At 35.6% G+C, this 26,454-nt stretch overlaps 1 protein-coding gene across 3 annotated transcripts in view; it reads left to right on the top strand.

The window, feature by feature from the left end:
- Nucleotides 1-26,454, top strand: part of BOLL (boule homolog, RNA binding protein) — a 57,910-nt gene that overhangs the window by 3,151 nt on the left and 28,305 nt on the right. For 2 of the 3 annotated variants that reach the window (XM_020893557.2, XM_020893555.2), the window contains exons 2-7: nucleotides 993-1,136; nucleotides 4,023-4,114; nucleotides 6,729-6,783; nucleotides 8,199-8,274; nucleotides 11,581-11,708; nucleotides 22,153-22,224. In XM_020893557.2, coding sequence (XP_020749216.1) covers nucleotides 993-1,136; nucleotides 4,023-4,114; nucleotides 6,729-6,783; nucleotides 8,199-8,274; nucleotides 11,581-11,708; nucleotides 22,153-22,224 — 567 coding nt within the window. The remainder of the gene's footprint in view (nucleotides 1-992; nucleotides 1,137-4,022; nucleotides 4,115-6,728; nucleotides 6,784-8,198; nucleotides 8,275-11,580; nucleotides 11,709-22,152; nucleotides 22,225-26,454) is intronic. The other variant, XM_070458505.1, reaches the window with a different exon arrangement.

Here is a 26,454-nt window from a genome sequence, read left to right as displayed (position 1 = left end):
GCTTCTCTGTCCATTGGTTTCTCCTGGCAAGAATACTGGAACGGGTTGCCATTTCCTTCTCCAGGGGATCTTTCCCACCCAGGGGTTGAACTGGCGTCTCCAGTCTCCTGCATTGCCAGGCAGGTTCTTTGCCACTAGTACTACCTTAGTTCTTATTTAGGAGACAAGAAAGAGATTGAAGCTAAGTTCTGTGATTGATAAACAAGGAGCAGTCAGTCTTTTCAGGCAGGATAAAAGGATGTTTGGTCATTCTTGTGGTTTGGGAAATGCTTTTGTTTTTGTCAATGTGCATATATGGTTATGGAGTGGTCTTGTTTTTATCTTCACCCATCACAACAGCGCTTCCTGATAGCTCAGTTGGTATAGAATCCGCCTGCAATGCTGGAGACCCCGGTTCCATTCCTGGGTAGGGAAGATCCCCTGGAGAAGGGAAGGGCTACTCACTCCAGTATTCTGGCCTAGAGAATTCCATGGACTACAGTCCATGGGGTCGGAGAGAGTCAGACAGGACTGAGCGACTTTCACTTTCTTTCATCACAATAACAGTAGCCTTGCTCAATGTTGGTGTTAACAAGAGAACACCACAGACTACCTGTGAGGTCCCAGACACCTCTTACAACACCAGGGCCTAGTTGTTGTACCAGGCCAGCTCCTAACTGTCCAGGGCTACTTTTCTCTTTCCTAAACTTCTTTTTGAGTTTAATATTCCTTCTTAATACTTAAAATATTTAAATTGTACATTTAATAGTAATATAGGTATGTTTATATGATACATTTAAGATTTAAGATCTCTGTAGAGAAGTAGATTCTGTATTTCTTGTATTTTTCTTGCCTTCAAAAGTTATTAGCTTTATAATCTTCATAGTAGCATAAAATTAAAGTCTAAAATACTACATTTTGTCAGTGACTTACCTTTTTGAAGGATAAATGCTTTTATCTTGTGTTAAAACTTATACCCAGTACCAAGAGTTTAAAAGAATTTTATTTTACAGCAAACATCAAATCAGACGCAAACAGATTCATTATCTCCATCCCCTAATCCTGTGTCACCTGTGCCTTTGAATAACCCAACGAGTGCCCCAAGATATGGAACAGTGATCCCTAATCGCATCTTTGTAGGAGGAATTGACTTTAAGGTACCTAATAATGCATGCAATATAGTGAATTATTTTTTGTATTACAAGTATTATATTTCTCAGAAATGGTTTATTTGTGCAACTGTAAAAACAATGTATTTAATATTTTCATAATGATTAATAGGGTTCAAATTGTCTTATAGTAGAGTATATATAATTGTCTAATTTCACATACAAGGAAATTGAGGCTCATTGACATATCTATAGTCTCTTAACTACTTAGAGACAGAGTGAAAACTAGAATCCTAGTTTTCTTTTTTTTTTTTTTTTTGGAATCCTAGTTTTCTGACTGATAGCTCCACGTTCTTTGTTTCACCATATCACACTAATTATACTTTTTTTACATAGTAATCCAATAGCCCAAACAATGAGTGATTAAAATCTTCAAAAGTTGACTCAATTAAGGAAAAAGAAAAAGCACAACAGTTTTCTGAAGTCCTGTTTCTTTATCCCAACTTTTATCTTCAGTTCCTGAGTAACTTCTCAGACTTTTATTTTGCCAATTGCTTGTAACCGAATTTACAATTTGATTACCAAAAAAGGCCTGTGTCCTAGTCAAAATAAAGCATCTTAACAGTAATATGTTTAAATAATGTAATCAGCCATTTCACTCTTTCAGAGAGGCATAGTTTTGTGAGATGTTTTGCAGCCCACCCCCCCATGTGGGAGGCAGTTGTAAACATCTACAGGAAAAGCAGGCATCGATAATTTAGGTGGAACATTCTTTCTTCCAAGGGAATATATAGAAGGATTTCCAGGCTTCCATATTACATACTGGAAATTTCAGGGAGAGTTGTCTTAAAAAGAAAATCCTTGTGGAATTAGGGTATAGTATTTTTCACTCACTGTTTTCCAACAGTCAGTGTCTTACAATTTGGATGGAATTGCTTCTTTCCTGCTCAAGATGAATGTCACAATGTGTTTATCAAAATTATGAGTCTTAAGCAAGTGTGTGATTGGGTCACTAATAATAAATTAAGGAAAATAATTTCTTATGAAGTGCTTACTTTTAAAAAGATTTCCTGTTTCTGTGGAAAATATTAATAAATGACCATAAATATTCAAGTTAAATATTCTTATTCAGAGTTTATATTATATTAGCTTAGTATATCTTTAAATACATCATCAATAAGTGTAGTAATTTGTATGGCTAGGTTAAGTGGAGGGTTTTTATCTTTTTTGGCGTATAGCTGCTTTCCAATGCTGTTTTAGTTTCTCTGATACAGCACAGTGACCCAGCTATAGGTACACACATATCCCCTCTGTTAGGTTCCTTTCTCACTCAGGTCACCACAGCGCTGAGTAGGGTTCCCTGTACGATACAGTGGCTCACCTTAGTTTAGTGCCGGTTTTTATTGAAGCCAGTCAGCCACAGTATAAACTCTGGGGCCACTGTTACAATACAGTCTTAGCTTTAAGTTCACTGGTAAGGTTCTCCCTCTTACGGTTACATCTTACCCAAAACCATAGGTAATTTCCAGCAAGGAAGTAGTTTAACACAGTAGCAAGCAGTCTCAAACTTCATAAAATTCTTTTTAGACCCCTAGAACCCATCCCTTTTAATATTTGATTATCTTGACTTTCTGTCTCCTTTTTAACAGAAATGGAGATGCAAAGTTGAGCTAGTGATTCTTCTGTCAGAGAATGGTTTGAATTAATTTGTTTTCAAGTCTCTAATAGAAATCTTTGATGTTGATTCCATTTTGTGTTTATTGAAATGAGACTCTTAAACCTAGATTAACTCAGTATTTGCCATCATCCAATTTAGCAAGCCTTAGGTTACCAAGTAAAAATTTAGTTTTTTACTTAAGTAGTGAGGTATCTGTGGAACTCAAGAGGTATTTCTCTACCATTAGGCATGTCTTTTCTTATATATGTAAAGAAAAATTTTTTCTATGAATATTTAAAGTTTTTCTTGGGTGCAAACACAGTTGAACCAGAAAATGAAACTGCAGTGAATTTAGAGTGAATGCTCTAGGGAAAGGTGATGTGGGTCTATTATGAGATTATTTTAATTACCAGATATGCCAAACCATCTTTGTAGACATCTTATGCATGATAGTCTAGTTATGACTCAGTATTTTTTGTGTATCATCATAATGTTCATATGTATATTGCAGATAAAAAGTCTAAAAACTTTAAGTTTTGTAGCCTCTCTGTTGTTACCACAGATTGAATTCAGGTACTTTTGTAAATATATTTCCTTTCTAAGACCTTAACTTTCCTGATGACTATGCTAATTAAAATAGAGTGATTGTTTGACAGAAAACAGCAAAATTCTTTAAAGCAATTATCCTTCAATTAATAATAAATTTTAAAATTAAAATAGAGTGACTGGTGGAGGTCAGCATAACCTGGTTCCACTGCCGTGACTGTAGGCCTCTCTGAATCACAAGAACCAATAATAATATGCCCTTAGTATAGTTACAGGCATGCCTAGTACAGTTTTGGAGAAGGAAGTGGCAGCCCACTCCAGTATTCTTGCCTGGAAAATCCCATGGACCGCAGAGCCTGGTAGACTACTGTCCATGGGGTTGCATAGAGTCAGACACGACTGAGCAACTTCACTTTCGATTTCAGTACAGTTTTATCAAAAAATAGCTAACTAGAGAACAAGCTTTATTTGTAGTTTTAGAAAACTCAGCTTAAAATATTTTATTGCCATGTAATAATTTAACAACATAGTATTAACAACTCTGCATAAAGCAAAGTATTAATATTGATTTTAATAATTTAGTGATTTCATGCACTGTTTTTATGATTACAGGCATTTTATACCCATATTGTTATTTATGTTGCCTTTTCTATCTCCAAAACAAGCAGAAGAGTTATTTCATCTTTTATCAATTAAAGTGGTTTTTTTGTGTTTTTTTTTTATACCATTAGACAAATGAAAATGATTTAAGAAAATTGTTTTCCCAGTATGGGTCTGTAAAAGAAGTGAAGATTGTCAATGACAGAGCTGGAGTTTCCAAAGGGTTAGTATCACTATAGGTAGTACACAGAATTAACCATTGTGTTTTTATTGGATTGCTACGTTTTGTATTCTGCCTTACTTTGGTTCCTTTTTTTTAAAAGAAGGAGGTTGTAGTGGGTTTGGCTGTGTTTTGTTGTTGTTTGGAGTGGGGAGGGTTGGTTGTGTTTTGGTTTTTTTTTTTTTTTGCTGCACTGGTTCTTCATTTTTGTGCCTGGGCTTTTTCTAGTTGCAGCAGGCAGGGGCTCTAGGGTGCACAGGCCTCAGTAGTTGTGGTGCATGGGCTTAGTTGCTTGACCGCATGTGGAATCTTCCCAGATCAGGGATGGAACCCATGTCCCCTGAATTGGCAGGCGGATTCTTTACCATTGGACCACCAGGGAAGTCCTGGTTCCATTTTTAAAAAGAGAATTTCGTGGCTTCTTTCTCCTACCTTTTGATCTCCATGTGTGGGGGAGTGGGGTGTGAGTATTTTAGAGGAAAGGGGACAGTATAATATTCCTTAATTTGTTGTAAAGTTATTCTTGCAAAGGCTGAGGGACCATTCATTGTTAGGTAGTAAGCACTTAATGTTAAGTAGCTGATGTCCAGTAGCCAAGGAACCAGAAGCTAAAGGAATCTGATACTTTTGGAATTATATATCTGCTTTATACTAGAGAGAACTTAATTTGGAAAAGGCTGACATAAGAGAATGTCTGTAGGTTGTGCGTTAGAGACCTAACCAGGGGACTAATCTAAGGAATATAATCTTAGAGTGATTTTTAATTGCCAAATCAAGGAGAATGAAAATTAAAGAATAAAGCACTAGGATTTGGCTAGTATTGTCTGGTGACATTAGAGCTGTTTTAGTGAATTGGTATATACAAAAGCCAAATATCAGAGAAGAAAAAGGTAGTTTTACATAGTGTTCTCACTTGAGAAGTTTGACTGCAAAGTTAAAGAAATCGATGAATGATTATTTTCTTGAAAAAGAGGCAATATATACATATTCATAGGCATAACAGAAGGGACCAATAAGATGGATAAAATATTAGTGGGAAACTACATGTAAGTATGACAGGTGGACACTTCAAAAGAGATGAGATCCTGCAGAGATTATGAACAGATATAAACAATATAAATAAATCCTGTATATAAACAAGAGACTTCTGAGTCTGACAAACAATAAAATGATGAAGTGAAATTGTACCACTTTTATTTGGCTTAATGGGATTTGTAATATCCATTTTTAAATCATTGAAAAACACACATAGCAGTGTAGACTGTATTTTTTGCCTTTTCCACTGGGTGGTATATGTGTTCTACTAAAAAAAAATGTAAAAGTATTTCTTCAGCCCTTGTTTAATACTTGAGCAAATAAAAAAGAAATTCCTTTGTTGAAAAAGGAAATTCATATACAATACAGTAATTATGAATTGAAGAAAATAGTAAATGTTTACTAATTACATGATACATAATTACTTATTAGTAATTATGAATTGGCACTTCCCTGGTGGTTTAGACAGTAAAGAATCTGCTTGCAATTCATAAGACCTGGGTTCGATCCCTAGGTTGAAACAATCCCCTGGAGAAGGGAACAGCTACCCACTCCAGTAATCTTGCCTGGAGAATTCCATGGACAAAAGAGCCTGGCAGGCTACAGTCCATGGGGTTGCAAAGAGTCGGACACGACTGAGGAACTTAACATACATACACAATTTGAGGAAAATAAAGTTGAGCATTACTCAAGAGAGTTTCCTAAAGTTATCTAAATAGAGATTAAATTTGGGGAGGTATGATTTTATTTCTTTCATCCCTTTTTATCTACCTATTTTGTCTTTTTGGACAAGGCATATATTGTGTAATTCAGCTGTTAAAGAATCCACCTGCAGTGCAGGAGATCCCGGTTTGATTCCTGGGTGGGGAAGATCCCCTGGAGAAGGGGATGGCTACCCACTCCAATATTCTGGCCTGGAGAATTCAATGGACTGTAAAGTCTGTGGGTGTCTCAAAGAGTTGGACACAGCTGAGCAACTTTTACTTCACTTATACTGTGTATTTGTATCTTGATCATATGATTTACACTCTGAAGATAACAATTATATATGAAAAGCAGATATAAAACCTGGGTTGTACCATATTTTTAATATATTTTATTTGGGAAATATACTAATAGTTACATTCTCAGTTTATATATGCTGATAATAGTAAATAATATGTGTACTCATTTACCAAGATAAAATATTTTATCATGTTCAATTTTTAGTTTTTTAAAGATTCTTTTTCTACTTTGATTTCTGTTTAAACCAAACATATCATTTTAAAAGGAGGTTACTGCTCTGGGCTGAAATTTATTGCACCCTAATTTGTAAACCAGAGTAGAAATCTCTCATGCTTTCCTGCCTTGCATATAGCTCTGGTCTGAAACTGTTTAAAGATCCCTGGCTTGTTGTCTTTTATTTTTTAGGCCTCTCCCTTTAAGACGGTGTTAAGCTGTGAGCGATTCTCTAAGTTTTGCATACTGGTACACCATAGAAAAATGTTCACTCCTACCGTGGCCCATTCTAAAAATATATATATTTAATCTTAGTATAATTTCAATGTAATGTTCTAATATAATGATTGATGGATTTATTTAGGTATGGCTTTGTCACTTTTGAAACACAAGAAGATGCACAAAAAATTTTGCAAGAGGTAAGATATTTTGGTGTATTTAATTTCATTTTTAGAAATTCTTTCTTTGATGTATTTAACTTCATTTTTGGAGCTTCCTTCTTTGAAACTAATCCTTTAAGGCAATAGGCCCCAACCTTTTTGGCACCAGAGACTAGTTTGGTGGCAACAGTTGTTCCACAGACCTGGGGCAGGGTGGTTTTGGGATGATTCGAGTATGTCAGCATTTACTGTGCACTTTATTATTATTACATCAGCTCCATCTCAGATCATCAGGCATTAGATCCCGAAGTTGGGGGCCCCTGCTTTAAGGTATCAATTTAATAGTAGGGTTCCAGTACAATAATCGATTGCTAAAAAACAAATTTATTTTCTTTGTATCTTGAGATTAACATTGGTCTCCAAAAAAATAATTAAAAATTAAAGAGAAATTTTATCTACAGAAAAACAAATGCCAAATAATTGCATAAGTTTGGCTGTGAAATTGTAATATAATTTTTCACTTTATTTTCTTAAACTGAGAATTTAGGGATGTATCTTTTCTGATGTGTTAATAGCACTTTGAATTCCTAAAAAACACTATGAATGTAGATTCCTAAAATGAGATTATCTGAGATTGTTTCCCTCCTAATGAAAAACTTTATATAAACTAAGAACATTCATAGAAAAAAATCTAAATACTGCAGTTCAGTATATAATAACTCTTAAGTTTGGCAAGTGTAACATTTAATTTTTTAGGAAAAAATTTTATTTTAATTGTATTTTATTAAGTCATATGCATTCAGCTCTCATTATTTGTAGTGGATGTGTTCTATAAAATCATCACAAACACTGAATTAGCAAATATTGACGTATGCTGCACCTAGAAAATAAAGGGTTAGTTTCTCACAAACTTCTGTTTACAATATTTTCATCAACCAGTCAATATATAACTTTGTTTTATGTGTGCTTCTGTTTAAAGATTACATGTAACATTTTTGATTCATTACCATTGAACTCATGATCAACAACACTATAACCCATGAGTGAATTAACCTAGCTAACACATATTTTCTCTGCTAAAACACATAAGTCTTTTTGTGCTTGGGAACACTAGCCAGCACTTCAACACTACACTTGAGAGCCATCTTAAGTAGCAAAAATACTAACATAAGGCACAAAAATGTGAAAAACATGATAGTAAATAGAACATGAAAAGGACATTTGTTTACAGTATAAAAGCTGAAAAAAGAAAACAAAATGTCTCCCTGTTAGCTCAGCTGGGACCACATGTGTAACACAACTCAAATTAAATTGCCAAATGAGGAATTAGGGTCAGAACATTGGAACCAGGATTCACACCCAAATCTATTTTAATCCAAAGGCTTTGCACTTTCCACTATGCCTTGCTGTTTTCAAGGAGTGATAATAAAGTAATGTACTGTTTCTTATTTTAGGCTGAAAAACTTAATTACAAGGATAAGAAACTGAACATTGGCCCGGCAATAAGAAAGCAACAAGTAGGGATCCCTCGTATGTATTGAGAACTAATATATTTTTCAATATTTTTGCATAGTTCTTTTTCAAAATATAAGACTATTAATAGAACTTCATTAAAGTATCAGGTTTCTTTGATTTAATAAAGTTATTTTAGCAAAGTTGGTAGTCAAATGAATATTTCTTGCCACAAATTAAGTACAGTAACTTGTGGGATGGAGGCGGCTAGGGAAAATGTATATAAATAATAATGTTTAACTATATTCCAAATAGTTACATCTTTAAAGGAAAAATTATATGGTTAAAATATAATTTAAAATTATGAAAGAAATTAGAAGTAATTACTATTTTAAAGTTTTTCTAATTAATAGAGTAATTTAAAATTAGAATAAAATTACTGAAAGTAAAAATGTAAAATATTAGAAACTCTGCTTGTATGGTATATACTGTAAACCATATGTATCATAATTATCAGAACGAACAACCCCTAAAGCTTTAGGAATTGGCTAAGTGCCTTCCTCAAATTTCCAGAATGCTTTCAACTCTTACTCTTTTTTTCTCACTCTTCCCGTTTATTAAATTAGACATCTTTATGGTTACCTTTTAACCTATAGTGTTAAAATCTCTAACAGAGTCTTTGGCTAGAAGGAGAAACTTTGCATATAATTTGTAACTAGTGTCCTCACTGTCTACTTGGGTATTCAAAACATTACATAGTTATTATACATCTGTTAACAAATTAATAGATTATGCTCATTTGGACTGTTCTGCTTTGACTTAGAAGTTAACAGATATCAAGTTTAATTTTGACTTAGTATTTGTTAATTTAGAAGATAACTGATGTGTCCTTAGTAAGTTGATACTGCAAAATGAAATGCACTAAATATGGCAGAATACTGAATATTTTCAGACTACTCCTGTTAGTTATAAGAGTTAAGCTATAGCATGCAACAACAATTCTTAACCCATTATCACCATCAGTAAAAACAACTGGGAGTGTTCATATTATTACCCACAGGTTGCTAAAAACAGAAATAAATCAGCACTATCCTGAATGCTTTCAAACAGACAAATAGTTACTTAAGAACTGTTTAGTATTAAGGTCAACATTATGGGTTTTTATTTATTTCATTTAATCTTTACAGCAACCTGTGAGGTATTGTTAGTTCTATTTTGTAAATAGAAAATGCAGCTTATAAAGGCAAAGTCGTATTTTTAGAAACTAGGTATGTACAAGGGATTATTACCTTTTTTTTTTTTTTTCAAATCTGTCACCTATTTTCCATCTCTGTTACCAACATTCTCGTCCCAGAAACCCACTCTGCTTGCCGTAATTACTTGAAAAGCCTCCTAACTGGTCTTTCTGAATCCAATTTTGCTATCACTACCTTACCACCCATCACACACAAGGCAGCCAGAGTGATCTTTCAAACATGCACATCTTATCATGTTATTCTCTGCTTATTTTGAGCTGTTCTTATATTTTCCATGCTTTAATCATTTAGCCATCCTTCATTTCAGAACATAACCGTATTTCTGATACACTGTTTTCTTCACCTACAATGATCTTTGCCATCCCATTCATTCTTTAAAACTCAGCCCAAAAATCAATTTCCTCACAAATACTAGACACATACGATATATAGTGTTTAGCATTGTACCCTATACTGCTGCTGCTGCTAAGTCGCTTCAGTCATGTCCGGCTCTGCACGACCCCATAGACGGCAGCCCACCAGGCTCCACCATCCCTGGGATTCTCCAGGCAAGAGCACTGGAGTGGGTTGCTATTTCCTTCTCCAGTGCATGAAAGTGAGAAGTGAAAGTGAAGTCGCTCAGTCGTGTCCGACTCTTCGCGACCCTGTGGACTGCAGCCTACCAGGCTCCTCCATCCCTGGGATTTTCCAGGCAAGAGTACTGGAGTGGGTTGCCATTGCCTTTTCCACTATTTGGTACTACCCAATATAATAACCTGTACTACCTATACTGCCTTTTGTATTTATCAAAATTATAATTAATTGTGTAATTAGCTAATGACTGTCTTCCTTACCAGAACCTAACCTCTATGAAGATAGAGACCATGGCATGCTCAATTTTTTTCTTGTTTCTTTTTGGTTGTATCACTAAGGCCTAGTTCAATGCGTTGTAATAATAATCACTCAAAATTTCTTTATTTAACACCTGTGGTACCTAAAAGGTGATCTTTGGAGGGAATTCCATGGACCTTCCAAATTGCATGCAAAATTTTGTTTGACTATATATATTTTTATGAAAAGGGTCTTTGGCTTTCATCAGATTCTGAAAAAAAATAAGAACCACCAAAATATGCTATAACAGTACTAGGTGAAATGTCGTGAAAATATAAAAGCCGAATAGTAGTGCTACTTAGAGTAGAAGGCTAGTGCTGCTGTCAGTGTGGTTTGCAATCACCAATAGTTAACTTGGGTTCTATCAAAATACAGTTTCTCAGGCCCCATCCCAGGCCTCTTGAATCAAAAGTCTCTTGAAATGGGGACCTGGAGTTTGTATTTTAACAAGCTGTCTAGCTTGTTATAATGAATTTTAAATTTTGAGACACACTAGTATAGTGAAAGGAGGATTGCCACCTCACTAATTTATGTAACCTGTTAGTCAAGGACTTAAATCTGACTTGGCATATAAAATTTTTAAAGTCTTCTCCTGACAAAAAGGACTTTTTTTATTTCGTGGGGAGGAGTATATATAACTTGACCTGGGAAAAGAGATGAGGACCCAAAATTAGCAACATGAAGGTCTGTGGTCATGTTTGCAACAACAGCAAAGAGAGACTAGGGAGTAAAATACAGTCATAGCATAAGTGAGTGCTTGTTGATAGTAGATCCTAAGAATTTTTAAGGTAGAACAAGTATTTTGTCCAGTTTCACTGCCTCCATCTTCTTTGGGCTTTTACAAATAGATGGTCTTACTGAGATCTTAGGGACTTTGCTGCAGTGTCAGAAGTCTTCAGGTAACTCTAAATTATATGTAGTTTATATTTGTAAAAATAATGACTTTGCTGATAATAATCTCAATTGTAAAGTTCTCTCTTTATACTACTTTAAAACCAGAATTGATTAATTTTTGTTACTCCTTATTAAACTTGTTTCTTTTTATTTACCATAAGCTAACAAAAGCGCTAAGGGTAGTAAGTTTGAAAATAAATGCTTCAAAGATACTTTAACATACGGAATGTTTAAAGAATTTTTAATACTCAGTTTTTACTATAGCTATATTTGTGTAAAGATAAACATTTTTCAGTGTTCAGAAATTATACTTTTAAATGGTAAACTGAACATTTCAATTATTACTATTTCCTTTTTGTTTTAGGTTCCAGTATAATGCCAGCAGCTGGAACAATGTATCTAACAACTTCAACTGGATATCCTTACACTTATCATAATGGTGTTGCTTATTTTCATACTCCGGAGGTAACTTCTGTCCCACCACCTTGGCCTGTAAGTAATTTCATTTTGTTGTTGTTTTTGTAATTTCATTTTAAAAGGGTTTCCATCTGTTGCTGTTAAATTTTTATTTCTGAAATATTTCAGCCACAGACAAATATAAATAATAATGTGACATCCATGTAACTATCACTCATTTTTTTAATCAGTTTTTATTTAAGGATGTATTTTTCTGTACTCTGTTCTTTAGTTAGCAAGATTTTGTTGTTCAGTCGTGTCCGACTCTTTGCGACTGCATGAACTGCAGCAGGTCCCTGTCTTTCACTATCTCCCAGAGTTTGCTCAAACTCATGTCCATTGAATCTGTAGTGCCATTTAACCATATCATTTTCTGTTACCCCATTGTCTTCCTGCCCTTAATTTTTCCCAGCACCAGGGTCTTTTCCAGTAAGTCAGCTCTTCCTATCAGGTGGCTAGAGGATTGGAGTTTCAGCATCAGTCCTTCCAATGAATATTCAAGGTTGATTTCCTTTAGGATTGACTAGTTTGATCTCCTTCTTGTCCAAGGGACTCTCAAGAGTCTTCTCCAGCACCACAGTTCAAAAGCATAATTCTTAAGCACTCAGCCTTCTTTATACTCCAACTCGCACATCCTTACATGACTACTGGAAAAACCATAGCTTTGACAAACGGACCTTAGTTGGCAAAGTGATGTCTCTGTGTTTTAATATGCTGTCTAAGTTTGTCATAGCCTTGCTATCTAGATTTGTCATAGCCTTCCTTCCAAGGAGCAGGTGCCTTTAAATTTCATGCAGTCACCATTCACAGTGATTTTGGAGCCCAAGAAAGTAAAATGTGTCAGTGCTTCCACTTTTTCCCCCCTTCTGTTAGCCATGATGTGATGGAACCAGATTCCATGATCTTAGTTTTTTGAAGGTTGAGTTTTGAGCCAGCTTTTTCACTCTCTTCTTTCACCCTCATCAAGAGGCTCTTTAATTCCTCTTTGCTTTCTGCCATTAGAGTGGTATCATCTGCCTATATGAGGTTGTTGATATTTTCTCCCAGAAGTCCTGATTGCAACTTGTGATTCATCCAGCAAGGCTTTCGCATGGTATACTCTGCATATAAGTTAAATAAGCAGGTTGACAATATACAGCCTTAACATACTCCTTTCCTAATTTTAAACCAGTCCATTTTTCCATGTCCGGTTCTAACTGTTGTTTCTTGACCCCCATACAGGTTTCTCAGGAGACAGGTAAGGTGGTCTGGTATTCTCATCTCTTTAAGAATTTTCCACAGTTTATTGTGGAAACAAACAAACATCCACAGAAGTACATGTTTTTCTGAAATTGCCTTCCTTTCTCCATGATCCAACAAATGTTAGCAATTTGACCTCTACTTCCCTTCCCTTTTCTAAACCCAGCTTGTACATCTGGAAATTCTCAGTTCACATAGTGTTGAGGCCTAACTTGAAGGATTTTGAACATATTCTTACTAGCATGTGAAATGAGTATAATTGTGTGGTAGTTTGAACGTTGTTTGGTGTTACCCTTCTTTGGGATTGGAATGAGAACTGACCTTTTCCAGTTCTTTGGCCACTGCTGAGTTTTCCAAATTTGCTGGCATATTCAGTGCAGCACTTTAACACCATCATCTTTTAGAATTTGAAATAGCTCAACTGGAATTCCATCACCTCCACTAGCTTTGTTTGCAGTAATGCTTCATAAGGCCCACTTGACTTCACACTCCAGCATGTCTGGCCCTAGTTGAGTGACCACAGCATCATGGTTACCTTGGTCATGAAGGCCTTTTTCATATTGTTCTTCTGTGTATTCTTGCCACCTCTTCTTGATCTCTTCTGCTTGCATTAGGTCTTCATCATTTCTGTCCTTTTTCATGCCCATACTTGCCTGAAATGTTCCTTTGATATCTCCAGGTTTCTTGAAGAGATCTCTGGTCTTTCCCACTCTATTGTTTCTCTCTACTTCTTTTTATCTCTCATTATTCTCTGGAAATCTGCATTCACTGGAGTATATCTTTCACTTTCTCCTTTGCCTTTCTCTTTTTTTCTTTTCTCAGCTATTTGTAAGGCCTCTTCAGACAACCATTTTGCCTTCTTGCATTTCTGTTTCTTTGGGTTGCTTTTGGTCACCAGATGATAAATATGCTTTCTAGGTTTGTCATAGTTTTTCTTCCAAGGATCAGGCATTTTTTAAATTAATGGCTGAAGTTATCGTCCACAGTGATTTTGTAGCCCAAGAAAATCAAGTCTGGCCCAGTTTCTGTTGTTTCCCATCTATTTGCCTTGAAGTAATGAGACCAGATGCCATGATGTTAGTCTTTTGAATGTTGAGTTTTAAGCCAGGATTTCAGTCTCCTCTTCTACTTTCATCAAGAGGCTCTTTAGTTCCTCTTCGCTTTCTGCCCTAAGAGTCGTGTCATCTGCATAGCTGAGGTTATTGATATTTCCCCTAGCAATGTTGGTTGCAGTTTGTGCATCATCCATCCCGGCGTTTCACATGACGTACTGCATATGTTAGATAAGAAGGGTGATGATATACAGCCTTGATGTACTCCTTTCCCAATTTGGAACCAGTCTGTTCCATGTCCAGTTCTAACTGTTGCTTCTTGCCATGCATATAGGTTTCTCAGGAGGCAAGTAAGGTGGTCTGGTACTCCCATCTCTTTAAGAATTTTCCACAGTTTGTTATAATCCACACAGTCAAAGGCTTTAGCATAGTCAGTGAAGCAGAAGTAGATGTTTTTCTGGAATTCTCGCTTTTTCTATGTTTCAGTTGATGTTGGCAGTTTGGTCTCTGATTCCTTTGCATTTTCTAAATCCAGCTTGTACATCTGGAAGTTCTCAGTTCACATCCTGTTGAAGCCTAGCTTGAAGGATTTTGACCATTACCTTGCTAGCTTGTGAAATGAGTGCAGTTGTGCAGTAGTTTGAACATTCTTTGGCTTTGCCCTTCTTTGGGATTGGAATGAGAACTGACCTTTTCCAGTTCTTTGGCCACTGCTGAGTTTTCCAGATTTGCTGGCATATTCAGTGCAGCACTTTAACACCATCATCTTTTAGGATTTGAAGTGCCTCAGCTGGAATTCGATCACCTCCACTAGCTTTGTTTGTAGTGATACTTCCTAAGGCCCACTTGATTTCGCACTCCAGGATGTCTGGCTCTAGGTGAGTAATCACACCATCATGGTTATCTGGGTCATTAAGATCTTTTTTGCATAGTTCTTCTGTGTTTTCTTGCCACCTTTTCTTAATCTCCTCTGCTTCTGTCAGGTCCATACCATTTCTGTCCTTTATTTGTGCCTAAAATGTTCCTTTGGTATCTCTAATTTTCTCCAAGAGATCTCTAGTCTTTCCTGTTCTGTTATTTTCTTCTATTTCTTTGTATTGTTCACTTAGGAAGGCTTTCTTATCTTTTCTTGCTGTTCTTTGAAGCTCTCCGTTAAGATGAATATATCTTTCCTTTTCTCCTTCGCTTTTCTTTTTTCTCAGCTATTTGTAAGGTCTCCTCAGACAACCATTTTGCCTTTTTGTATTTCTTTTTCTTGGGGCTCATTAGGGTAGTGTCATCTGCATGTGCTGTGCTATGTTTAGCCTCTCAGCCGCGTCCAACTCTCTGTGACCCTGTGGACTGTAGCCTGCCAAGCTCCTCTGTCCATGCGTATTCTCCAAGCAAGAATAATGAATTGGTTTGCCAAGCCCTCCAAGGAATCTTCCCAACCCAGGGATCGAACCCAGGTCTGCCACGTTGCAGGTGGGTTTTTTACCGACTGAGCCAGTGAAGCCTGCGAATACTGGAGTGGGTAGTCTGTCTCTTCTCCAGGGGATCTTCCTGACCCAAGAATCTAACCAAAGTCTCCTGCATTGCAGTCTGATTCTTTAGCATCTAGTTATCTGCATATCTGAGGTTATTGGTATCTCTCCCGGCAGTCTTGATTCCAGCCTGTGATTCATCCAGCCCAGCATTTCACATAATGTCCTCTGCATGTAAGTTAAATAAGCAGGGTGACAATATACAGCCTTGAAGTAGTCCTTTCCCAATTTTGAACTAGTCTGGTGTTCTGTATCTGGTTCTAGCTGTTGCTTCTTGACCTGCATACAGGTTTCTCAGGAGGCAGGTAGTGGGGAGAATTAAATATGACATTCAAATAAAGTCTCCTTGCCTTGATTATCTTGCCCTCTTTTCCTCCTCAGAGGTTAACCAGAGTATCTTTCCTATCCATTTTATATGTTTATACTACAAATGCAGGGATCCTTAAGAAATAGATATATCGTGTTGCTTTAGGCAGCTTTTAAATGCTATATAAATAATCTGGTTTTTCTGTTCAGTATTTTGTTTTTGAGATTAAACCATGTTGATCCTAGTACATCTAGTTCATCTATTTAAACTTTTTATAGTACTCCATTGTATGAGTGTATATTCTGTATTGATGGACATTTTAAGTTTTTTCTACAATCAAGACTACACTGAGAGAACTGTACTCAATATATTGTACTAACCTGTAAAGGAAATGAATTTGAAAAAAATGCGTGTGTGTGAGCATACACGTGTGTGTAACTGAGTCAATTTGCTGTGCACCTGAAATTAACACAACATTGTAAATCAACCATACATCAACAACAAAGAATTTAATCAGATGAAATATTTTCAATGCAATTTTTAAATTGCATATACTACTTATAAACTGCTCGTGATTTTTTAAAACTTAGCCATTAAGGTCCTATTTTTATTCTAATCAATTTGCAAGACTTTAATATGGAGTCAAAACTTTATTATTTTTATATATAAATTTTACATGGTATTTTCATCTTTTTCACTCTTTGTAAGTTTAAAAGTTTTATGACTAAATGAATTGATTTTTTAATTTTACTTCATCACTTACAATGTTGCCCCCCTAGAAATTTGAAAACTACTCAGATTTACTTTCTGCTAGTTATTCCATGATTTCATTCTACTTTATATTTAACTGTTTAATCCATTTGGCGCTTTCCTGGGGTATGTTTTGTGGTCATATTCTGCAAATTCAATTTTGGGTATTTTTCCTGAACAGAAATAGACAGTACCTGACAATCTACATTGAGCAGATCTGAGATTGAAATATATATAAATGAATAAAGTTCTATAAATATAATGAATATATTGCTCATGATTATAATATATGGAGGGCTTCCCAGGTGGCATAGTGGTAAAGAATCCACCTGCCAATGCAGAAGATGTGAGTTCGATCCCTAGGTTGGGAAGATCCCCTGGAGTAGTAAATGTCAACCCAGTCAGTTTCCAGTACTCTTGACTGGAAAATTCCATGGACTTAGGAGCCTGCTGGGATGCAGTTCATGGAGTCACATAGAGTTAGAGTGAGCATGCGTGCATACACATACAGTAACATATTGAACATACAATAAATGCGATTATTATTTATTATAATGCTTTGCCCTATTTACAAAAGTTATATAACAGTAAATAAATAATGGAGTATAAAATTTTTTTTAAAGGACTGTATTAACCATCTAGATTTTGTATATATTGTGTGAGAGTTTGTTTAGGACAGTGGTCTTCAAAGTTTTTTGCTTATATATCCTCTAAAGGTTTTTTGAAAAATTAGGAATACTCTCACTCATTTTAAGCTGAAATCTGAAATTTACCGAATTTTAAATAGTTTAGACATATTGGATTGCTGCAAAAGTAATTGCGGTCCTGCATTGTTGAACTCTGCCGTTTGATATCGGAATACATTTTTAAATAAATGTGGTTATGTTACACATCATTTTAATGCACATTTCTTGCTTTGTGTTTTTGTGCTAATGACTCAACTACTTGCTGCTTATTTTAGACTATGGAAATGAGGTTAGAGAAAAAGCAGATTTGAGCAGTTTTCTTATTTGAGTTCAAAATGAGTCTTAAAGCAGTAGAGACAACTTGCAACATCAACAACACATTTGTCCCAGGAACTACTAATGAACATACAATGTGGTGATGTTTCAAGAGGTTTTGCAGAGGAGATGAGAGCCTTGAAGATGAGTGTAGTGGCCAGCCATTGGAAGTTGACAGTGACCAACTGAGAGCCGTAATCGAAGCTGATCATCTTAAAGTACACAAGAGTTGCCAAAGAACTCAAGTGTCAACCATTCTATGGCCGTTTGGCATTTGACGCAAACTAGAAAGGTGAAAAAAAGTGGGTGCCTCGTGAGCTGACGAAAAAGCCAAAAAAAATTGTCTTTAAAAGTGTCATCTTCTCTTATTCTATAAAACAACAGTGAACCATTTCTTTATCAGATTGTGACCTGCAACGAAAAGGGGATTTTATATGACAACCAGTGATGACCAACTCAGTGGCTGGGCTAAGAAGAAGCTCCAGAGCACTTCCCAAAGCCAAACTTCTAATGAAAAAAGGTCATGGTTGCTGTTTGGTCATCTGCTGCTCATCTGATCGAGTACAGCTTTTGAATCCTGGTGAAACCATAACATCTGACAAGTATGCTCAACAAATCGATGAGATGCACCAAAAACTGCAATGCCTGTAGTCAACAAAATGTGCCCAGTTCTCCATGACGTCACCTGATCTCATGTTGCACAACTAATGCTTCGAAAGTTGATCGAATTAGGCTACAAAGTTTTACCTCATCCACCATATTCACCTTACCTCTCCCCAACGGACTACCACTTCTTCAAGCATCTCGACAACTTATTGTGGAAAAAACACTTCCACAACCAGCAGGAGGCAGAAAATGCTTTCCAAGAGTTTGTCAATTCCTGAAGCATGGATTTTTATGCTACAAGAATAAATGAATTTATTTATTGTTAGCAAAAATGTGTTGATTGTAGTGGTTCCTCTTTTGATTAATAAAGCTTTGTTTTGAGCCTAGCTATAATGATTTAAAACTCATGGTCTGAAACCACAGTTACTTTTCTACCAACCTAATATATTGTACAATAGATTTGCTTTAGAATTATTAATTCATGGTCTGAAACCACAGTTACTTTTCTACCAACCTAATATATTGTACAATAGATTTGCTTTAGAATTATTTGTATGAAACCTTGTAGCTATAGATTTTATTTAAGACTGGAAAATGTCTTACGTGTAGTGATGGATGTTGACTAGACTCATTGTGATTATCATTTTATTCTTTATACATATGTATAATCATTATTTTATACATTTGAAATGTCATGTAAATTATCTTGCAGTAAAAAAAATGGAAAATGCCTACTGTATAATTCAGTTAGCAAAACTAATTAACCAAATTAGTCAATCAAATAAAACTTTAATTTCTATTAGAAAACTGTGATTTTATTTTTAAGTTCAAATGAGTGAATTAATATGTATCTCTGTGACCATCATGTAATTTATCTTGTTCCCTGTATTTGAAATAGGGTACTATCTCCCCCTTAATATTTCTTATACAAGCTCTTTTTGCTTTGCTCTTTTCTATTTCTCAGAAGTATTGTCTTTTTGAATTATCTATTTGTTTGATGCTCTCTTACTGTTTACATTGCAAAACAAAGCATTATATAGCAAGATCCAGAATGAGTGAGAGTGTGCCTTTCATAGTCAAGGGGAAAAGTAATTGTGAAAGGGGAGTTTTGAAAAGAATTCATTGTACACAGGTATATTTGCAGACAGATTAAATCTGGAAGAAGGCCATATGAAATATCTGAAAATTAATACTCTTAAGTGTATTCATGCTCATGTATGACTGGAAGATTTTTCCTTCCTTGGTCTAGGCCATGACATATATATATAAGTAGAACTTTACATTTATAGACTTCACATGTATGACTAAATGTTCCAAATATCTTTCTAAAATGTACTAGTATAAAGGTTATGTAACAGTTTATGAGAGCTTCAATTTCTCCATAATCTGCCAGTTTGTTGATTTACTAGATATACTAAATTCTTGCAATATTATTGGCAAAAATAGTTTTTGCCAATATTTTTGCCAGTATTGTTATGAAATGATATCTTGTTTTACCTTTCATTTGCCTAGTTAGTGGTAATATTAAATATATTTTTATATATTTATTTGCCATTTCAGTTTCTTCTATTGGATTCCTCTCTATATCTTTTACCCATTTTTTTCTGTTGGGACTGTCTTCTTGAGTTCATCATATGAATTCTGTGGGTTGTAAATATCTTTTAGTTTGTGCCTTGTCCATTAACTTTATGATATTTTTTGTTGTACACAGTTTTTTTGTTTTAATGTTAGTAGGTGTATTAATGTTTTACAGTTTTCGCTTTTAGTGTCTTTTTTTAATACTGTGTTGCTGCTTTTCATATCTGGATCTTTAATTTGGAGTTTATATATTGATTAATCCATCCTCTTGCACTTTTTTGGAATGAATCCTCTGTAAAACGCCAGGTTTCTGCGTGTGGGAGTCTTGCTGTGCTGTCTGTTATGTTCCATTGGTGTATTTGCTTGCCCTGCCCAATTTTGTTTCAATTACTGTTGCTTTATAAGAAGTCTTAAAATCTGATAGGGCAATAATCTCACTTTCTTCTTCAAGAGCCCCTCATGTGTCCTAAAGCCTTTGCTTTTATACACTTCATAATTCAGCTTGTTCAGCTCTGCTCTGTGAAGAGACTTTATTTTTATTAAAATTGTGTTAAATATATAGATTTACGTGGGACATTTAGGCATGATAATAAATTTTCCCCTTCATAAACAGTGTTTAGGGTTTCCATCCATCAATAAAGTTTTTATTTCTCTATAAAAAAATGTTTGGCATATCTTTTGCTTGATTTATTCTTAGGTACTCTGTAGTTTTTGTTGGTTTTATTATGGTGTATTTTTTCAAATCACACTGCCTAATAGATTGTGACTGGTGTGTAATAATGCTTTTGATTGTTAAGTGTTGGTATTTTATCATTAACCCTGCCAAACTCTCATATAGGCAATCATTTAGAATTCAATATACTTTTGTTTCTTTCTCATTTTTCCTCATCAAGTTATTGCACTGGCAGTGTCTCAGCTATAGTATTTATGTTTTAACACCATAATCTTGTTCTTTAAAAAGGTAGAAAGTTCAGTAATTAATCATTAAGGTTTATATGAGTATCTTCCAAAACCTATATAGATATAGATAAGATACTCTAAACTTTAATCAAGGTTTCTCCATCTTAGCACTGTTGACATCTGGGGTCAGATGATGTTTCTTTTTTGTGAAAACTGTCCTGTACATTACAGGATTTTTAGTGGATTCCTAGCCTCCCTACCTTTATGAAAACCAGAATACTACCAAATGTTTCCAAGGTGTGCAGTGTCCCACCTGGTTGAGAATTACTGACTCAAATCAATTAAGGATTAAGTTATTTTTTTACTCTGTTTGCTAAGTTTTTATCCTGAAAGGGTATTGAATTTTAACAGTGTAGTTTCTGTATCTGCTGAGAATATCATTTTTTTCTCCTTTAATGTATTAATATAATTAGTTACATTATCATTTTTGAATGTTAATCTGTAGTACAATTTTATTAGTACACAGTTGTCTGAAAATTATGCAAAACCATGATACTTTTCTTCAATTTGAGTGGACGGGTGAACACTAAAACAATACAGTGCAAATTAGATCCCATGTTACAAATTGAATTTTAATTGCTATTAAAGCCTATTTTACCTATTTTGTAATACAGCTTGCCTGTTTTATAATGATCTGGCTTTAAATAATCAGTTTTGAGGTTTATTCTATTACTTTGAATAATCAGATGTTATATGTACTTCTATAGAACAAATCACTTGTAAATTTATTAGATGACCAACTTATTTAAATATCAAATTAATAAAATAGAGTTTAACATTCTTCAATAAATAATGCATTTGCTTTAATTGTATAACAAAGGAATAGGATGTTGATTATTTGTAAGTAGTGGGAATTTAGTGGCAGATCAGGTATGATTATTCATTCAGTTCTAAATGCTGTGTAAACATCTACTGCTTGTCTCTGCAATGGAAATAGGCTGTCACCTTAAGTCCAGCTGCTAGTTTTCATCTAATATTCTCTTCAGTTCAGTCACTCAGTCATGTCCAACTCTTTGCAACCCCATGGACTGCAGCATGCCAGGCTTCCCTGTCTATTACAAACTCCTGGAGCTTGCTCAAACTCATGTCCATCGAGTTGGTGATGCCCTCCAACAGCCTCATTCTCTGTCGTCCCTTTCTCCTCCTCCCTTCACTCTTTCCCAGCATCAGGGAAATATTCTCTTAGAAACTGTATTTATTCATAATCTTTGAACTAAAAGCAACTTTTCTGGTGGTGGTTTTAACATTACTGTGGAAATGAAGCCACATGGAAGTAGAAATATTGTGATAATTTTAATGAAGTGGAATTGCAATAATATCAGTAAGAGGTGGAAAAATTATATTTCCAGTCATAAACTGTAAGTTGACTGGGTTTAGGTAGCAGTGTAAGATAAACTTTGTCATAAACAGTTATAAAGAATTTTGCCTAAAATAATTTTTGCTACTTTTCTTTCCTCTTAACAGTCACGTTCTATATCTAGTTCCCCTGTGATGGTAGCTCAGCCCGTTTATCAGCAACCTGCATATCACTACCAGGTAAACATTAAATTACAATGCAAATCTTTGATAGTTTCAGCCTTTTTTGAATAACTTTCATTTTAGTCTTTCTCATGCAAATAAATACTCTCATAATTTAAAAGAGGTAGTTAAGCCTCGATAGTAGTGATATTTTCTTTTTTTTTTAATGAGGGATCTAAATGTCATATAAGAGGATAGATTGTTGACTTATGCTGTTGTCATGTGTGACTGTTTGCCATCCTATGGACTGCAGCATGCCAGGCTCCCCTGTCCTTCACTGTCTCCTGGGGTTTGCTCAGACTCATGTCCATTGAGTCAGTGATGCCATCTAACCATCTCATCCTCTGCTGCCCTCTCCTTCTTTTGCCCTTAATCTTCCCAGCATCAGGGTCTTTTCCAGTTAGTAGGCTCTTTGCATCAGGTGGCCAAAGTATTGGAACTTCAGCTTCAGCATCAGTCCTTCCAATAAAGGACTAATTTTTATCAAATGTAATAGGGTCAGTTTTCCTCCCCTGGCTAACATAGAATAATTTCCGAGGTATTATGAAATACTGGACCACAGGCTGATTTTTTTAAATATTATTGTTATTATATCAGTTTCTAGTTATTATATTTAATAAATACATATCAAAATAAGTAATACACTGTGACTTATATTATGACAACCTCTTTTAGTTAATCAACATTCTTTTCATTAATTCTTATGGGAGGTTGAGGGTCAGTAAAGTCTAATGCCAGACCATTTTGGTGTTTCGTAAATGTAATTGGAAAACAGCCATATTTGTTTACATAATTGTTTGTGGCTGTTTTGTGCTGCAGCAGAAGAGTTGAGTGGTTGCAACAGAGATATATGGCCTGCAGGCTTGAAATATTTTCCCATTAGCCCTTTATAGAAAATGGTTACCTGCTTCTGGTCTGTAGCCTTCTCAGATAAAATCACAGTCTCTTATACCTTTGAAATAGTGGAAGACTTTGTTTCTGGGTTTTTTTCTTTTTGAACTTTATTAGACCCACATGAAATATTATGCTTACTGAAATTATTTTTAGTATTAGACTAGGTTTGGGGGAGTTCTTAAATTCTGTTACTATGCTAAGTATAAAATTATCTATAAGTATTTTATTCACTTAGTAAAAATGAAAGTAAATTTGATGGCCTTTATTTAAAGTATATATGTAGCATGACTATTTCTTATTCACAATTTTGAGAGGCCCCAAAGACAACATTAGATACTAGGCCATTTAACAAGACAAACCAAAAGTCATGAAACCAGTTTTAGGACCCTTAGCTTATTGCCCACCTTGAGCACATGAGGATGTGCTCATTATTTACCACATCTTGAGGATGAAGTTAATAAAGAAGACTGGTAATGAGGCTTTTTTAACAAGAGAGTTTTAGAGTACTATGGCATTTCCCATTCTCAACCAAGGGAACAGGACTTCAGAGAATGACTTAAGAGAGTTTAATATTTGTCCCCTGGAATTTGTGAGATAGAATCTTTTAGACCTGTGCATGCATGCTTGCTAAGTCACTTCAGTCATGTCCAACTCTTTGCGACCCTATGGACTATAGCCCGCCAGGCTCCTCTATCCATGGGGTTTCTCTGGACAAGAATACTGGAATGGGGTGCCATGCCTTCCTCTAGGTGATGTGGACTATGGAAGCAGAGCCAGAAAAGAAGGCTACAGGGGGAACATGTTGAACGTCTGACAGCAAGCAAAGTTTGTTTCCCAAGAGCAAGATAAGAACCTCACAGAAGGGAATCTTTCCAAAAAAGTATGAAGTGACCCCAGGAGAGAAAAAAATCTATGTGAAGTAGACCCCTAGAATCTAGGTCTAAAATTGTAGTCAGAAGTTCTCAGCAAGGACATCACCAAAGAAAAAAGTACCTGACAAAAGAGTCAGCATTTGGAATCTGTTAACATGCCAAAAAATAATTTTTCCTGATTTTTATCTGGAGGCTAGGAAAACCAGCTCAACACAGTGTTTTTTATTTGTCTGTTTACCCTTTGAAAAATTTGTTTTTTATTGAAGTATAGTTGATGTACAATATTAGCTTCAGGTGTACAACATAGTAATTCAAAATTTTTAAAGATTTTACTCCATTTATAGTTATTATAAAATATTATAATAACTTCCCTGGCGGCTCAGTGGTGGAGCGTTCACCTGCCAGTGAAGAGACACAGGTTCAGTCCCTCATGCGGGAAGTCCCCCGTGCCATGGAGCAGCTAAGCCTGTGCACTAGAGCTGCTGAGTCTGTGCTCTAGGGCCGGGGAGCCGCAACTGCTGAGCCCATACACCCAGAGCCTTTGCTCAGAACAGGAGGGGCCCCTCAGTGAGAAGCCCACGCACCCCAACTAGAGACTAGCCCCCCTCACCTCAACCAGGGAAAGTCCGAGCATAGCAACAAAGACCCAGCACAGCCAAAAATAAATAAAATTATTTTTTAAATGTCTATATTCCATGTGTGGGCTTCTCAGGTGGCACTGGTCGTAAGGAACCTGACTGCCATTTCAAGAGAGCTAAGAGATGTGGGTTTGATCCTTGGGTCGAGAAGATCCCTTGGAGGAGGAAATGGCAACCCACTCCAGTATTCTTGCCTGGAGAACCCCATGAACAGAGAGGAGCTTGGCAGGCTACAGTCCATAGGGTCATAGAGTTGGACACAACTAAAGCAACTTTGCCTGTATGCAGACCCTGTATATCCTTGTGTTGTATTAGTCGCTCAGTCGTGTCTGATCCCACGGACTGTGGCCCTCCAGGCTTCTCTGTCCGTGGGATTTTCCAGGCAAGAATACTAGAGTGGGTTGTCATTATATCCTTACAGCTTATTTATTTTAATATCTTGTACCTTTTAACGCCCCCCCTTCTTTTTCCCTCCCCCTTCCCTCTCACCACTGGTAAACACTAGTTTTAACAAAATGTTTTTAAAGTGCCAGGGGTGAGAAAGATTGAAGTTACTTTCTGCTTGCACTCTGTGGAGTCCAGCTCCTACTCCATTAATTGATTACATATGTACATACATGACATAGATATATTCTGTAAAGTTTCTAATACAGTTTAATTTTATACTTTGGCTCTAATTTTTCACTTGACACAGATTACAAAACTGGAAGTATATTATCTAGATAAACTTGGGAAAGATTTTTGTACCAGTTTGTAACATATTTTTCAGTGTAAGAAATAATTTCACTTTGCATATTTCTTTCCAGTTATATATTTATTCATCATCATTCTCCCCTTAAAACTGCCACTTTGATAATCTCTTCCCTTGTTCTTTTTACAAATTCTGAGATTGATAGCTTTATCAGTTTTTGTTAGTCAAATCAGATAAGGACTGGTTCAGTCAGTATTTATCTCTTTCGTATTTCTCACTTCAGAAGAAGATAGTAATTTTTATTTATGTAACAAATCTATACATTAATCATGTTATTTCAGATTTTTATTAAAATATTTTCTTAAGAGATTATCCTGCCTTTTTAAACATGGTATAAAGAACACAGACCTCACTTGGTTATCATATTGATGTCATCCATTAGCAGTTGATATGGTCTGCCTGAAATTAACCATTTCTATGGTAGATTCATGTAATCTTCTTATTTCCTGTCTTTTTCACTTTAATAATTAAAGATTTTATTAAAGGTGGAAAATAAGCTAAAACATTTATTATTAAAGAATAATACAACTGATTTAAAAAATAAAAAGACGGTTGTCTTTTCTATTGTCATCTTACAATGAGTACCTTAAATAACTTGATTCTTTTTTTTAAATAAAGCTTTATTTAGCTATTCATATACCATATACAATTCACCTTTTCCAAGAATACAACAGAATGCATGCATTCTTTCTTAAGCAACTTACTTCCGCCATGTCTGACTCTTTGCGACCCTATGGACTTTAGATAGCCCACCAGGTTCCTCTGTCCATGGGATTCTTCAGGCAAGAATCCTAGAGTGAGTTGCCATGCCCTTCTCCAGGGGGGTCTTCCTGACTCAGAGATCAAACCCACATCTCGTGTCTCCTGCATCGGCAGGCGGGTTCTTTACCTCTAGCGCCACCTGGGAAGCCTGTACAACAGAGTAGTTTTTACTAAATTTACAGTTTTGCTACCATACCCCAGGGGGGTGAGAGGGGAGCTTTACCCATAGGTAGTCATTCCTCTAATCCCCTCCTCCCTGTCCTAAGCAACCAGTAATAGATCAGTACTTTCTGTCTTTATAGATCTGCCTTTCATGGACAGTATGTGGCTG

Source organism: Odocoileus virginianus, chromosome 30 (assembly GCF_023699985.2).
Source record: "Odocoileus virginianus isolate 20LAN1187 ecotype Illinois chromosome 30, Ovbor_1.2, whole genome shotgun sequence".
NCBI classification, from domain to species: Eukaryota; Metazoa; Chordata; class Mammalia; order Artiodactyla; family Cervidae; genus Odocoileus; species Odocoileus virginianus.
This window is presented reverse-complemented; position numbering and strand designations above follow the sequence as displayed.